Source organism: Mchenga conophoros, linkage group LG5, assembly GCF_057382185.1.
Source record: "Mchenga conophoros isolate Kocher_MC1m ecotype Shallow Benthic linkage group LG5, M_conophoros_male_GT1.1, whole genome shotgun sequence".
In the NCBI taxonomy this organism is placed as follows: Eukaryota; Metazoa; Chordata; class Actinopteri; order Cichliformes; family Cichlidae; genus Mchenga; species Mchenga conophoros.
The window spans coordinates 36,832,884-36,849,036 of record NC_140530.1 but is presented as its reverse complement, the minus strand read 5'-3'; the positions used below and the strand labels follow the sequence as shown (position 1 = coordinate 36,849,036).

At 42.1% G+C, this 16,153-nt stretch overlaps 2 protein-coding genes across 2 annotated transcripts; both read left to right on the top strand.

Annotated features, from left to right (window-relative positions):
- Nucleotides 1-1,129: 1,129 nt before the first annotated feature.
- pigu (phosphatidylinositol glycan anchor biosynthesis, class U) lies at nucleotides 1,130-11,462 on the top strand. The gene is made up of 12 exons (XM_085275240.1): nucleotides 1,130-1,349; nucleotides 2,772-2,836; nucleotides 3,708-3,767; nucleotides 4,622-4,684; nucleotides 4,881-4,990; nucleotides 5,832-5,932; nucleotides 6,140-6,237; nucleotides 6,397-6,551; nucleotides 7,867-8,010; nucleotides 8,146-8,270; nucleotides 8,649-8,791; nucleotides 9,047-11,462. The coding sequence occupies exons 1-12, from the start codon at nucleotides 1,220-1,222 to the stop codon at nucleotides 9,158-9,160; spliced, it is 1,308 nt and encodes a 435-aa protein (XP_085131366.1). The 5' UTR covers nucleotides 1,130-1,219; the 3' UTR covers nucleotides 9,161-11,462.
- On the top strand, nucleotides 9,353-14,507 carry LOC146575043 (E3 ubiquitin-protein ligase TRIM35-like). Its single transcript, XM_085275679.1, has 3 exons — nucleotides 9,353-9,408; nucleotides 10,709-10,820; nucleotides 13,044-14,507. The coding sequence occupies exons 1-3, from the start codon at nucleotides 9,353-9,355 to the stop codon at nucleotides 14,505-14,507; spliced, it is 1,632 nt and encodes a 543-aa protein (XP_085131805.1).
- The last annotated feature ends 1,646 nt before the right edge of the window (nucleotides 14,508-16,153 follow it).

The window sequence follows — 16,153 nt, the reverse complement described above, 5'->3', positions numbered from 1 at the left end:
GAAATCGGCCCTACTTCAATTCATTGCATCTTAAAAGAGCTCATATCTCTGTATAACTGTTAATTTAAAACAGGGGCCTCAAACTCGCAGGCCGGGGGCCACTTGCAGCCCACGTCACCCCTACTTGGGGCGTGTATATTGACATGAAGAAATATAGTACAATTTGACCCTTGAAGTTATTTATTTATTTATTTATTTATTTATTTATTTATTGTTAGGGTGCAATAAGTGCAATGTTAAAATAAGTTCCTTAAAAAGCAAAAAATGATTTTATATGAAAGCAATATGAGCAGAGAGTACAAACATGTTGAGGGATTGGCTGTGTTAGTTCAGTGAGAGTTATTTGTAAAGAAAACAGTTTTCACTAGCAGTCAAAAATCACTTATTTCTGCATTTTTATGTTGTTAAATAAATATAACAGAAATGCTGCCACGTGTCTGGCCAGAAAGAGAGTACCAATTTGTTTATTTGGCAGTTCAATGAAAGGCTTCAGTTAGTTAATAGTGAGGGAAGAAATGCGTTCACCTTTACAATTTTATCTTGTTATACAATATTTGAAATTCAAAAACAAACTAAACACTACATTTTCTAAGATATTTGTGTGTTTTCTTGTTTGTTTGTTTTTGTACTCCTAGAACACTAAAGTGCTCTCCAATAAGATGACAATGCCAGCAGTGGCCTACAGCTTTAAGACCCCTGATCTAAAGAATAAAGATATGTACGCATCAAAAACACAAGCGATAATTTAAAAAAATCTAAAATGTCAGTTGATTAATTTTCAGACGGCATTTTATGCTTGTTATTGTATTATTTGTGTGAACCTATTTTAATGATCCCAACTTGATCAGGAAAAAAGTAAATTTATATTTTTAAACCGAGTCAATTTTGTTTTGATAAAACAAACGCAGGGTTAGCGGAAGCGCAGTGGTTCACTGTGTACGGCTTTTTGTTTTGATCCCATTCAAATAGCCTCCGGATGAAAACAACTATAGGACAATAAATGTTCCGCTTTGTGTGCTTACTCTGTTTGTGAGAGTGTGTTTCAAATGTAAAATGAATCATCAGTTGACATCAAGCAAGCGTGTAAAAAGATATCACATGCACCAAAAATTATCTATCTATCTATCTGGACTTTTGGTTCCCTCCCACCTTCCTTCACGTTTGGAGACTTGATTTCCCGTCGTGCACCTCGCAGGGCGGACAGCGCTTCCTTGTCAAGATGGCGGCTCCCTTGACTCTGCTGTTGATTGTGGCCGTTACGATCCGTGCCGCTTTGTTCCGGTCCAGTTTGGCGGAGCTGATTGCAGAGAGGGTGGAGGTGGTGTCGCCGATAACCGCCTGGAAGAGAGGTAAGCGCGGGTTCAGCGGTTTAGAGCCGCTGCGTTCCGTTCACGTCCGGGTCCCCTCACCTCTCTCTCATCCGCGCTGTTATCCGGTAACTCGGTCAAACCGGTTCAGCTGCAAAAATCAGCAGCTGAGACTCAAATTCAGAAAGTTCGGTGATGTTTTACTGACATTAAGCTAACAACGGACACGTTTTACTTTCTGTAGGGGAAGTGTTTCTTTGCTATTTCCAATGAATGGAGCTCAGTGGTTGTTTCTCTGTCAAACATCCATCGACCACCAATAATAATGACGACCAGAGTCTCTGCCAGCGGCTGAACAAAGATCTGCACAGTCTCTAGTATTTGTGGACCCCCTGTAAATGACCCCCCTCCTATGAGCCACATTCGTTTCCACGGGGTTATTTGCGCATAGTAAAGTAGACGTTACACCTGTAAAACATCTGGCTGACGTGTATAGTGTGTGTATAATGTTACATCAGCAAGTGTTTAAAAATTAATTTCCACAGCTACAGCCAATTTAAAATCACTACTTAGCCTAACAGGCACATGTCCCCCTGCCTTCAGGACCTGCTTGCTGTGAGGTGATGGTGCTAACAATTGCACCACCGTGCAGACACCCTAATTTGGACAAAAGTATACAAACAGACTGAAATATGTGCACCCCCATGAATATTTGTTTAATTGCCCCTTAGCAACTGACTACCTCTTCTGTAATCATTGATTTATGAGGGCTCAAAAGTGATGGAGAAAATGCACATACCCCTGCCCCATGTGCTTCGATGGCCAGTAAATATCTGAGAATAATTAATGTACAAAAAAAATCTACTGGTTCACAGTGGGAGGCACTCACTGATTTGACTTTATTATTTGACAAATTTGTATCAGCTTTCCATTAGTTACCACAGACAAAGATTTTGTTTTAGATGAATTTGTGAAATATTAGTGGACTGTGTTTAAGTTTCCATTTAGCATATTATGACACGGTACCTGACAGGAGCCTGAGGTGCAGGTTTGCAGTCAATCTGAGGTTTTTCTGTAAAACACAAAACATGACCAACGTGCTGTGAGACTCGCACAGAAACACTTTGTGCATTTTTCATTACTCAGTTGTAACTGGAAGCTCTGGAACTGTTACTGTCAAGAGGAGGCATTCAAAGACAACAGCCCAGTGCTAATAAAAAAATATTAAAAGTTGGAGATTTTAACAGAATTTATGATTTTGGCTTCTAACAATAGTGGAATAGAGAAAAATTAGTTTACAATGTCACTTCACTCTCGAAATTTCAGACCAAATTCACCAAGTTGAAGTTCCATAAATGCAAAAATAAACATTTTCCACAGTGACCAAAATAATTGTGGTTGTGATTTTTATTGTAATATAGCAGTCTTAATAAAACTGTTTCTCTGTTTGCTGTTTCTTTGCAGTTGTTGAAGGTTTGGCTCTGCTTGATTTGGGGGTTTCACCATATTCTGGAGATGTTTTCCACGAGGTGAATCTCTCTCTCTAACACAAACACCTTTTACAAAGTCTGAGTGAACACTGAATGTATATTTGTACATTAACCTGAAAATAATCGGAAAATATGAAGGAGATGGTCTGGAAAACAAAGATGAAACATTCTAGATTCTCCTTATTTCTTGGTGAACCATCACAGTGGAGGGGATTAGAGACACAGGCAACATTTCTAGAAACTTCTTTCAACAAAAGGTCAGATTTCCACTGAAGCAGCATTCAGATAACACCCAGGTGAAAACTTTGCTTACTAAGCAGCTGTGTAATAGCAAGAACTTCATCATCAGAACAAAGTGAGAGTGTCAGAGTCAGATCTTCTGAGTGAGGAGGGGCCTCCTTAGAGTCGGGCCATGGCTGGACCAAAGGTTTCTAAGAGATTAAATAGATACTCTAAAACATCCAGAGCAGGGTAGGGTGAGCACATCAAACTTTGTTCACAGATAATCAACAAACACAAAATGTATTATATCAAGATCACAAGAATCAATCAGCTGCCTGTTTGTAGACTCAAAGGATGAGTAGCATCTGTAAACCACCTCTCGAATGTCACATTCACACCAACAAAGTGCTGGTGCTCAGTCTAAAACCAGTTCCATGCATTTCCAGGTGCCGTGTTGGTGGAAAACGGACAATAAATGTCTTATTTAATTATATAGACGTGCTGGGATGTTTCATTTGTTCCTGGTTCTTGATTTTTCCATGACATGCTTGCACCTCATAGGTGGTGTATTTCTACAACTGAGATCTGAGTCAGCAGAAAATTATTTAATGTGTCTGAAATCCACAAATGAGGCATGTTGATGTTTAGATGTTCATGTTGAATTCTCCTTCTGCTCTGATCCTTTCAGACTCCTCTCATCATCTACATGTTTCACTTTTTGGTGGACTACGCAGAGATCACATTTATGGTGAGTCTGAATACAAAACATCATTTTGAAGCATTTTTTTCTTTGGGGGCAGTCTCATTACTGGAGAGGGACGGCTGAGGTGGAGCGGACTTGTGCAGAGGATGGATAGGGAATATGGGTCTTGGCCAAGAGCTGCCAGGTGGGAGGAAAAGAGGAAGGACACAGAGAAGATTCAGAGATGTAGTGAGGGAGGATGTTAGTGATCGAGTGACATGGAGGCAGATGATTGTGACAACCCCTAAAGAAGAAGGAGATTAAACTCTGAAGTGTGATCAAATTGATTGTAAAGCCACACACAAACCTCAAACCTTTTTGAGGCTGATGTTGATGAGAGCTGGTTCTCTGAGCACAACCCAGAACCTGAACGGCAGGTTTCAGTGTCAATCCACAGTTTTAAAGTCCAAAGGCATCAGCAGAGACACCAGGAGCGTGCTCGATGTTCGATGCCCACAGCATTATACATGAATTCATAAACCAGGATTCATCGTTAATGCAAAGGTTTAATGTGATTCCCAGTAACATCTGAGAGACCAGATTCAGCCCTGAAGTAGAGTGTCTCCACTCTCACCAAGAAAACAAGAGCTTCATGGCCACACTAATACGATCTTCACTTATCATGAGCCGTGTTCACCACATTAACCTCCTCGCTACTTTCCATAAAATAGAGATTATGGGGTGGAGGGCACAGTGGAGGACACCCAGCTCTTATCACAGAGGACCAGGCACAAGGGCCAGAACAGATTTCCCTCAGAGCTTCTTGAAAATAGCAGACATCAGAGTGAGATGACCTTGAAGTGGAAATGCAGCAAATGTTAAATCAGGCATACTTCATTTTACCGTTTCTGTCTCCTCAGCTGGCCGACGTGATCACCGCTGTGGCTCTTTACATGGCAGTGAAGGAGTACAACAAACAAGTGGTGAGAACACATCAAAATACACAGTTTAAATACTTTTGTGTAGAGAAGTAGGGTTGGCCTAAACTCCCAAACCCCGTCTCTAATAATGAACAGGAGTAACTTCAGCTCACGTGTTCTGTGTGAGACCTTTGTGTTTGGGGCTCTGTGTGTCTGCATCTGTTTCTTTTTCATATATTTGTCTTTGATGCCATTTCAGTTCAGAAAGCAGAAGTTTGCTTTGGAGGCCGACCGATACCCCATGGACTCTCTGGAGCTCATCAGAAGCCCCAAAGAAATGTACTACGTCCCTCTGAAAGTAGCCATGTTGTAAGTACCATCACTCATACTGCACACAAGTCGCACCTATAGAAATTCTCTCCTGCCAGATTCAGCTTCTTAAATTTCATCTTCTTACCCAGAATAACAAAGGTGTCACCACTCGGGCTCTTCCAGCTGCGAAGTTTATTATTTATTCTTGAGGCGACTGTTGTTGTGATTCGATGCTGTATAAATAAAACTGAATTGAATTCGGGGTCTAAAATGAATTCATATAAACTTGCTCAATTACAGTGAACACCATCACTCACCCACAAAACACAAAAATTCAGTCTCCACAAAAATGTCCAAACGATCCCGGATGAGCCCCCACTTATGTCCCAACTCAAAAGCCAAAACATAAATAAGGAGACGAACACCAGAATGTCAGTGAGAAAGAGGTTTATCTTGGCTAAAGTGGCTGCTACCACCCAGGCAAAGACTAGTGAGCCTCCCTAAAAGCCTGCTGCAGGTATGCTTTCATCCACACCTGACTAAGTGTGGTCAGTTAGCACCAGCTGAACACACTGAGGAGATTAGGGGCTGCAGAGGGACGTAACAATGACTAGATTATAAAATAATGATCATTTCCAGTTGATAAGAATCACGTTTTAGCCTCTCAAGTTGTGAATGTTGTAAATAGCTGTGAGGAAAAGCTTCATCCAGACGATTGATAAAATTTCAGTATCACCTTGTGGAGGAGAACGCTTCACCTTCTCCGCTCTGAGGTTAAATTTGAGAAAATCCAGGGAAAACGGACAACGCACTGTATCTCCTGAAAATTCTCCTGTTTGTTTTCAGTTTATTTACTTATTTAGTTACTAATAATTGTTCTTTGCTTCTTTTCGCACAGTTACCTGCTGAACCCGTTCACCATCTTATCCTGTGTCGCCAAGTCGACTTGTGGCCTGAACAACGCCGTGCTCGCCCTCTTCTTCCTCTCCACAATAAAAGGTACACTTCAGATCTTCGTCTCGTGTTTGTGTCCGAGCAGGAAGTGACTGTTTCCTGCTGATCCCATTCGTTGGCTCTGCTGAAGCTTTTTTTTTAATTACATCAGAGGAACGTGAATCACTTTGCTTTTATTTAAATGTCGTTTTTTAGAAGTTTGCTGTGGTTTTATCAGGTTCTAAAAAATTTGCCTTCTCTTTGTTTTTTCAGGAAATGTCTTACTGAGTGCCATATTCCTCTGCTTGGCCACTTATCAGTCCATCTATCCCATCACCCTGTGCGCTCCTGCCATGCTGTATTTTATGCAGGTTTGTCATCTATGAATGGAAGCAGATATTTCATTGTTTTAAATGTTTTATTTTCTCTCTGCTCTCACTTTTCTTTTGTCTTTTCCTTTGCTTGTTTGTTTCCGTTCCTTCGAGCATCATTGCTGGGATTTATCCACCTCCCTGTCTCTGCTCTTCCAGCGTCAGTACATCCCAGTGAATTTCCGTCGGGTCAGCTTCTGGTGGTTCATCGTGCAGTATCTCTTCATGTACCTCGGCAGCTTGTTTGTCCTCATCTGTCTCTCCTTTTTCCTGCTCGGCTCCTGGGACTACCTGCCCTCCGTCTACGGCTTCATGTGAGTAAAGAAAAGAAACGGCGGGGCTGAGGAGCTTTGTCTTCATGTAGTTTCTCTCAGGCACGCGTTCCCGAGTTTGTGGCAAAAGTGCTGAAGACAAGAAAGATAAAAATGAGTGAATTTGGCCTCACTCTGGATTATTCATGTCTCAGACAGCCAGTCGTAGACTGTGCTAAAATCCAAACCTCACCAGCTCTTAAAGCCATCCGAGAGTCGACAAAATCCAAGCTGCTCCTCAAAGTCGAGCACCTTGACCTAAAGCAGCAGTTAGAACCACCCAAGAGAGCAGGAGAGGAGCTGGAAGCCATGAATTGGCATAAAATAAAAGCACCGATGTCTCTGTTGGGTTGAAGTAAATTCTCATGTGAGGTTTTAAGATTTGATCAGTTCATTGGTTTGTTGATTTGAGGATTTTTGGCTTTTGTCAGAAAAAATTTAGATGAATGAGGTTATTATCTTTTCTACAGTAAATTAGAAATGGCAACCGTGGAAAACCCCAGATATACTCTAGAGCAGCCATGCAGAAACACAAGAGTGCCGCGGCCCACAGAGCTCATCTTAAATCTTCACTCTAAACAAATTGTTAGAGAAAGTCATGTTTACGTAAAAATTTTCTCCAAAAACATAAAGCACACAGGCTGTTGGCTTTAAATTGTTAATGCTACACAGTCATGTGCAAAGTGTTAAGGATGGTGTGTGACCCACCTGTCACACACTTCAGCAATACATTTAGGTCAGAGTAACGAGTAATATCACAAACTAACCACTTGATTCCCCTTTTATATAAATATCTTTTTATAAATATGTAGATGACATGCATACTTGTACATACAAACTGAATTTCTGTTACTGTGGTCCAGCTGCAGGACCTTAGTGGCCCACAAGGGGTACCCAGCCCACACTTTAGGAACCACTCTTCTAAAGTATATCTAGCTTAATTTACTAGATAAACCCTCTCCAGCTGCCTGGATAGACTGCAGGAGGCAGCACAGGATAATCACTGTTAGCAATGCGATGTAATGAACTGCACTGCTTACACATCAGCGTTGCATCAGACACACACCTCTGTCAGCACCTCTGAGCTGCCATGCATAAGAGAAAATATCTCATGGTGTTGCATCAGCAGGAGGAAGAAACTGTCCATATTTGCGCAAAACGTCCAACTTTTTTATTGCATAATTACTCCACCAGAGGGCGCTGTGAAGCTTATTTATTTTCACTGTTCAGTTCCAATGAGTGCGTGTGATGTTTGAAGACAGAATAAACTCTGTAAGTGTGTCTGCATCTCTAATGGGACTGTTTTCTCTCCCTCCAGTCTCTCGGTTCCTGACCTCACTCCGAACATCGGCCTCTTCTGGTATTTCTTTGCCGAGATGTTTGAACATTTCCGCCTCTTCTTCCTCTGCGTCTTCCAGATTAATGTTTTCTTCTACACCATCCCTCTGTCCATCAAACTAAAGTAAGTCCAGCACCTCATTCTCACGTTAAAGGTCCTTCCAAGTTGACACAGTTTTTTTTTTTTTCCTGTTTAATAACCTAAACCTGAGTAAAACCACAACATGATGTATCATCTGTGTTCGTGTGTGTGCTGCAGGGAGCATCCCATCTTCCTGATCTTCATGCAGTTAGCTGTGATCTCCATCTTTAAGTCGTACCCCACTGTGGGAGACGTTGCACTCTATCTGGCCTTCCTTCCTGTCTGGAGTCACCTGCACAGATGTGAGTGGGGGGGGACCTGACAACATTTCCACTCAGAGTCTGTGCTCTTACAGATCCTGGTTAAAGTATCATCACATAAAAAAAATGTTTTGAATATTTACCTTAAATTTATGTTGTCTGGGGTCAGAAGCACTGCCGATCAGTGAGAGTAAAAAAACATAGAAACAAAGTCTCTGAAACACTGTAGAATAAATATGAAATAATAATACAGGATGAAATTAAAAAGATCTTTAACACTGATTGGTCAGAGATTTTTCATCAGCTCCAAACTGTCCTCAAATGAAAGTCCTGATTTTTCTCTTGTAGCATCTTAAAGCTTCATTAATTCATGTTTTTGATTTGATTTATCAGTAATTATATGTCTTTGTTCCTGTTCAGTCCTGAGGAACATCTTCCTGGTGTCCTGTGTCTTGCTGGCCTGTTCGGCTCTGTTCCCGGTTCTCTGGCACCTCTGGATCTACGCCGGCAGCGCCAACTCCAACTTCTACTACGCCATAACTCTGCTCTTCAACGTGGCGCAGGTAGGATGGTGTGCATGTGAGCCAGGGGGGCAGAGTTAATGCTGTTTATTTATTTAGTTAAAGATAAATGCAATAACGCTGTTAAATGAAGTTTCATCCATTTTTAGATTTGGGATTTTTTTTTTTTGTTTCAATATCACGTCTTCTTTCAAAGTGACAGTAAAGAAAATCTTATTTACAAGAGGCAGTCTGTAAGAAGAATCCCCCCCGATAGTGCAGTCTCGGTGTCCTGATATAAATATATGTCCCCTTCAGATCCTGCTGGTGTCAGATTATTTCTACGCCTTCTTGAGAAGAGAGCACCACCTCACCAACGGGCTGTACCTGAAGAGGAAGGACGGCTCTGAGGCGACGCTGATTCTCAAATAAAACGCACCCGTGTTTGCACTCAAGGGAGGAATAAACTCGTCTTCTTTTTATCCTCAGAGGGAACAAACAAAAACTGAAGGAGGGTAAAAGACTTTCAGACCTCCTGTGGTCCTCAAACAGATCAAAACGGCACACGCAGAACGTGCGCACGGTACAGCGTCACATGCAAACAATAGCACTGCAACATACAACATGACAGACGTGTGGGATGTCGACACGTGGCTTACTCTGAAGCCTCACCTCCACCTGTAACCTCCACCTGTGGTTACTTCCTGTAAGCCACTCTGGGAAAGTTTGTTTTTTGATGCTTTGTTGTTCTTGCAGCTCCAGGTTTTATTTTAAAGCACCAGCTGTCGCGCTGAAGGAAAAACCTCTTTTATTTGATCATTCTCGCCCACGTGCACACGTTTGTGTTTCCCTTATTGCCTTTTTGTTAAAAGTGGCATCTGTCGTGGCAGAGGAGAAAGAAAAAGCTGTTTTTAAGAGCTTAGAAACCTTTAGTTTCTCACCAGTTTAACAGTGTTTGCCTTTTACAGTCTGCTCTTCAGTTCTCGTTTACCTAAAGTCATCTAAAGTAAAAACCAGTTCAACCTCATTGCGTTGCAGAACACTACTTGAGATTTTGATCAGAAACTGGAAAGTTTTTCTGGCGAGAAGCTGCGTTTGTCAAACATCAGATAATAACAACTACCGAGCAGGAAACGAAGACTGCAGTGAATGTGTTGACAACTGAGTCGCTCGAGTTTGGCATGTTTGGAGAGCAGAAACAGATAATCATCATTAAGCTTCGGTGGAGGGTTGGAGACTGGTCCCAGGAAGAACACACATAATAATGGATCCAAATATTTATGATGGTTTTGGTTGTAGATTTAAATATCACAGAGGAGCGGAGTCTGAAATGTAAAGGGCCTTTCTTCTTCTTCTTCTTCTTCTTGTTTTGGACCAAGTTAAAGCTGCAGTGAGCTCGTGTTTTCCACTTTCATATAATTCACCAAATGAATGCCTGCTTTACTCGTATTTCTGCATGTCATCAAGGTTATTTATTTAGATCAAATTTGTAATTAACATTAAAATATGAACTCTGATGTCTGTTTGGTGAATATTAAGGTACCAACAGGCAAAAAAGTGTCAAATGGTTAATTAGTTATATTTAAAAAGTAAATTAAAACCAGCTGTTTTATTTTCCATCTTTATGTCCTTTATATTTACCATATTGACGTATGAGTGGAGTCAATCTGAACATCTTCGCAGATGAAAGGACGACTACATGCATGTTTATAAGACAGTGTCTCAAATCCACTCTACACACTCGTTCTGTAACAGTTCCTCTAATGTCCACTAGAGTCTGGCGGTAATGAGTCAGTCCCCATAGGCTCCCATGTTAAAATGTCCAGCTTTACAGCACAAATAAAAATGCTTACAGACAAGTGCATCCATGGTTTTGGCTAACTAGTTTCCTCCTTCATAAGGTGTTTGTATTTTTAATGACTCGTCTGTTTAATTTTTATTTGGCTTAAAGTTTGATGCTGTTGCTGCTTTCACTCTCAGGCAGGTAGAGTTACAGGCGTCACCTCGGCTAACTGAGTCTGAACCGGACCTTTCGACTGTGTTTGTGCTGTTGGTGCCTTGTGGAGCAAGGAGCAAGTGTGCTTCAGCGTTGGTGAATGAAATACTAATATCTGCCTGTACTAAGCACTAATTAGCAGGTACGAGTGTCTGAGAAACTGCACTCGGTTTCTGAATGAAGTTGTTCTTTTTGTTCAAAGGTTTTTGTCAAACTGAACACTGATTCAGTCACTTTGCTGGTGTGACTTCACTACAAACTCAGACTCAGCTCAGAAACCGTGTATGGTGGAATTGGGACATGAAATCAAAGTTTTGTTTTGTTTTCTGTTCATTGATGATTTCTTGTTGTAACATGAAATAATTTTATCGGCACCTGTGAACAACCATGTTTGCTTTCAGTAGATGTTGGGAAACATGCAGTTACATTAAAAATGAAAAACACATCCTGTGTTTGTGTCTGTAAACTGCACCCACTCACTGCCCAGTAACATGACAACAGTCTGTTTGTTTTGGGCAAATAGCAACTGTTTTAATGCCAATGATTCATTTTTGGTGTATTTATTTGCTGCACTGAAACATTTGCTCAGATTTTGTTTCGTGAAAAAGGATCTCTGTGTTGTTTTGATACTGCGTGTATGTACGAGTTTGATTAAAGTTCAGGGTTTACAAGGGCCGACGTTACGTTTGATCCGTGATTGTCATAAATGTTGATTAATAAACTCCGGGTGCTGGTTTAGACTCGTCTATTCTATTTCTCCATGCTGGTGTTTTCACACTGATTTGGTGCCAGATTACTAAATTTGAAAAACAAAAGTCTGCACATGCAGGGGGCAGGTGGAGGCCCAAAACTCACGTTGGGCTAAAATAAATACTGACAGCTGATATTCAAAGTTCAGCCAATAAACCAGTTAAGGAATCTACAATGAGACTTTGGGTTTCCACAAAGCAGAGAGAACTCTTCAGGTGACTCCAGTGTAAATTCTACAATAATCTGTGGATTCTTGGTACCCAGCAGAAAGCTGCAGCCACTTTATCCGGGGCTTTCTAATCTTTTGGCTTCAGTTCAGAATTCTGACCTCATGCGGCTCTAGAGATAAATGAGCAGGTGCTTGAGAAACACTTGGAACCTTGGAGAGCAGAGTCCTTAGATTTGATTTAGGATTAGTTAGGATCTTTCTGATAGAAATCAAAAATCCCACAGAAAAACATCCACACCACATGATTGTGCAGCCGTGTCTGACTGTAGCTATGTTACGAAAGAGATTATCTTTGGTGTGTGAACTGTGGTTCAGTCATGTTTTTCCTTCTTATAATCTTTGGTCTAACCTTTTAACTCATGCATATTTTTTTCAACCCAGTGACCATTGAAATTATAGTTGGGGACGTATTCATTTAGATATGAAGACAGGAGTTCCAAAATAACTGAGCGGTGAGATCTTGTTTCTCAGTGAAAGCTATTAGACCAAGTGGACTTCAGATATATCCTAAGGAGCATAGATATTTTTATTTTTATCACCCCAAAAACTTACCTTTGCATTGCTATTGTGGTCTACTTGTGAAAATTAATGAAAAATAATTAATAATACCAGGGCCTCACAAAAAGAAGCAGGCAACTGGGGATGCTGAAGATCTGAAAGAGGAAGAGCGTTTTCCCCACGTGGACCAAAGAGTGGAGAGAATAAAGCAAACACAAAGGGAAATGTAACATCATCTTATATCTGAGTTGGGATTGTGGAGGGGCAGGAACCATCACTGCTGATATAAACACACAGTCTCACATCCACACCTACATCCTGTTTAGAATCACCAGTTAAACCAAGAAGAACATCAGTGAGGAGGAGAGAGCCGGAGTACTCAGGAGGAAACCTGACATATAACAGTGCAAACAAATAATTAGCTCACTGTTTGTGCATGCTCTCTTTCAATATACCTGCCTATATCAGAAATGTTGATCAGTTTGAAACAAAGGCTGGCTCTGTAGCAATCGTCAGATGCAGATAACCCAGTAATGTGGGGAATGCTCTGCATGAGACAAGCAACCTTGTGAAATGTATTTTCCTCGTTCTTTGACCATATAGGCATCAGATAACATACCTCATAAGTCAAAGTTGGACTTGATTTCTGTTCAGTTTGCTTAGGACGAGTAACCGGAGGAGACGTGAGTTTTCCAACTACAGCAGAAAGATCACCGGGGACACTGGAGTGCTGCTAAACCTGCTGCTAGTTCATTGCCATGGAAGCGAATTTAAAAAAAAACCCAAATGTGAAGCGCAGTATTTCTTTTTTACAGCCATCTGCCGTTTTGCTTCCATTCCAGGGCAAACTGGCTGCACAATCTGAGTCTGAAAAGGAACTCACCTGTTCGATCTGCCATGAAATCTTCAGAGATCCGGTCATCCTCTCATGCAGCCACAGCTTCTGCAAAGAATGTCTGCAGATGTGGTGGAAGGAGAAGGACACCCAAACCTGCCCACTCTGCATGAAGATACCCTCATCAACTGACCCACCTGTTAGTTTAGTGCTAAGGAACCTGTGTAAGACTGCTGTAGAGGAGAGAGCTGAGAGAGCAGGGACACCACTAGCAGCATCTGAGGCTCTCTGCAATCTGCACGCTGAGAAACTCAAACTCTTCTGTTTGGACCACGAGGAGCCCGTGTGTCTCGTATGTCGAGACTCAAAAGCACACAACAACCACAGATTCAGACCCATCGAAGAAGCTGCACAGGATCAAAGAGTGAAGCTCCAGGTGTTTCTCAAGTGTTTACAAGATAAACTGAAGCTCTTTGAATACGTGAAAGCGAACAGTGACCTCACTGTAGAACACAACGTAGTGCAGACTCGGTACATAGAGAGCCAGATTAAGGAGCAGTTTAAGAAGCTTCATCACTTTCTGTTTGAGGAGGAAGAGGCAAGGATCACCGCTCTGAAGACAGAAGAGCAGCAGAAGAGTCGGATGATGCAGGAGAAGATTGAGGCTCTGACCAAAAAGATAGCAGCTCTTTCTGAAACCATCAGTGCCACACAGGAGGAACTGAGAGCTGATGACTCTTTGTTTCTCTATAACTACAAGGCTGCAGCAGAAAGAGTCCAGCAGCGACCCCTGCTGGAGGATCCTGAGGTGGTCTCTGGAGCTCTGATCGATGTGGCCAAACACCTGGGCAACCTGGCCTACAACATCTGGAACAAAATGAAGGAGACAGTTTCCTACACTCCTGTGATTCTGAATCCAAACACCGCTGAAGGACACCTCATCATCTCTTCAGATCTTACTAGTGTGAGACAAGGAAGCAAACAGAAGCTTCCTGAAAACCCAGAAAGGTTTGACAGCTATTCGATCATCATGGGCTCTGAGGGCTACGACTCGGGGAGTCACAGCTGGGACGTTGAGGTTAGAAATGATGGAGTCTGGTGTCTCGGTGTGCTACAGGAGTCAATTAAGAGAAAGGGACAATTAAAGACTGGATTCTGGGAATTAAGTCGCCACGATGGGAAATACACAGCAGTTGCTCCAACACTTTCACGCAAAGTCCTCGCAGTGAAGACGCTCCAGAGGATCAGAGTTCGCCTGCACTGCGACAAAGGGAAGCTCTCATTCTTTGATATTGATACCAACACACTCATACACACCTTCAAACTCACTATCACTGAGAAGTTGTTTCCTTACATTGAGACCAAGACTCTTCCGCTGACCATACTACCATCAGCCATCTGTGTAACACTGGAAGAGCAGCCACGTTTAAAGGCATCTAAAGAGTATATGGTCCATATCCAGTGTAGTTAAGCATGTTTAGATAAGATAAGATAACTCTTTATTGTCATTGCACAATCATACATAGTACAGTAGTACAATGAAATTGGAAAAACTGTCCTACGTCGGCACTACATATAACACAACACGACACGATATGACACATCACAACGTAACAAACAACACAACACAGTATATTAACTTAGTATAAAAAAGAAGAATAAGTGTATGTGTATTGCACACTGTTATTATTGCACATTAATTATTATTGCACCTTGTTATAAATATAAATATTATTGTTATCATTTTAAACATTGTTACCTCCCCCTAAAAAGTCCAGGGAGGTATCCAGTCAGGTCAGCTATTTGCATTGATCAGGGCTATTGCCCTGTTGTAAAAGCTGTCCTTGAGTCTATTTGTTCGGGACCTCAGCAGCCTGAACCTCCTGCCAGACGGCAGCAGCTTAAACACCCGGTGTCCTGGGTGTGTGCAGTCCCGTAGGATGCTGCATGCCCTCTTGAGACAGCGAGTGCTGTACAGGTCCTTCAGGGAGGGAAGAGGATGTCCAATGATTTTTTGGGCCATGTTGATGACCCTCTGGAGTGCCTTTCTGTGTGCTGTGGTGCAGCTGGAGAACCACACACCGATGCAATATGTCAGCACACTTTCAATGGAGCAGCGGTAGAAGACGGTCAGCAGCTCCTTCTTCAGGTCCATTTTTCTGAGGATTCTCAGAAAGTGGAGACGCTGTTGGGCCTTCTTTAAGACCGCAGAGGTGTTAGAGCTCCATTGGAGGTCTGTGTCTATGTGCACACCCAGAAACTTGAAACTGGAGACCCTTTCCACGCACTCCCCGTTGATGCTGACAGGCTGCAGCTCGGACTTCCTCCTTCTGAAGTCAACTACCAGTTCTTTTGTTTTGGTGGTATTGAGGTCCAGGTTGTTGTCTGCACACCAATCTGACAGCCTCTGAACTTCAGCTCTGTATGCCGTCTCATCTCCCCCTGAGATGAGCCCCACCACAGTGGTATCATCTGCAAACTTGATGACTGTGTTGTCTGGGTGGGAACTAACACAGTCATGTGTGTACAGAGTGTACAGTAGGGGGCTCAGTACACAGCCTTGTGGAGAGCCGGTGTTGAGGCTGAGGGCTGAGGAAAGATGAGGCCCCACTCTAACTCTCTGTACACGGTCTGAGAGGAAGTCTCTGATCCAGCGGCAGGTGGTGGAAGGAAGTCCAATTTCCAGCAGTTTATCTATTAGTCTGTCCGGGAGTATCGTATTGAAAGCAGAGCTAAAGTCAACAAAGAGCAGCCTGGCGTAACGGCCCTGCACTTCCAGGTGAGAGATGGTGGTGTGGAGCGTTGTAGCAATGGCATCTTCAGTTGATCTGTTAGCTCTGTATGCAAACAGATGCTGGTCGAAGAAGTCTGCTTAGAAATAATCATAGACTTGTAATCAAACATTTCTATCATATGAAAGAAATGTGGGTGTCAGAGTATCAGAATCACGTCCACAGATAGCCAGTAACAGGTGTGTCCAACAAGGAAATGCATGGCATTGGTGATGGATACTCCCATTGTACCCATCACCATCGGATACGAACAATGACAGGAACAATGGTGGAATATAACTTATCTGCATACTTCAGAATTAATAGTAAAGCACAGAAATATCTC

Bases quoted from the DNA above. Each gene is read 5' to 3' on its own strand.
- pigu (XM_085275240.1), top strand. From the start codon at position 1,220: ATGGCGGCTCCCTTGACTCTGCTGTTGATTGTGGCCGTTACGATCCGT. The intron at 3,768-4,621 runs GTGAGTCTGAAT...CTGTCTCCTCAG, and splicing joins ACGCAGAGATCACATTTATG to CTGGCCGACGTGATCACCGC. The intron at 8,792-9,046 runs GTAGGATGGTGT...TGTCCCCTTCAG, and splicing joins TGCTCTTCAACGTGGCGCAG to ATCCTGCTGGTGTCAGATTA.
- LOC146575043 (XM_085275679.1), top strand. From the start codon at position 9,353: ATGACAGACGTGTGGGATGTCGACACGTGGCTTACTCTGAAGCCTCAC. The intron at 9,409-10,708 runs GTAACCTCCACC...TTTCACTCTCAG, and splicing joins CTGAAGCCTCACCTCCACCT to GCAGGTAGAGTTACAGGCGT. The intron at 10,821-13,043 runs GTGAATGAAATA...CTTCCATTCCAG, and splicing joins GCAAGTGTGCTTCAGCGTTG to GGCAAACTGGCTGCACAATC.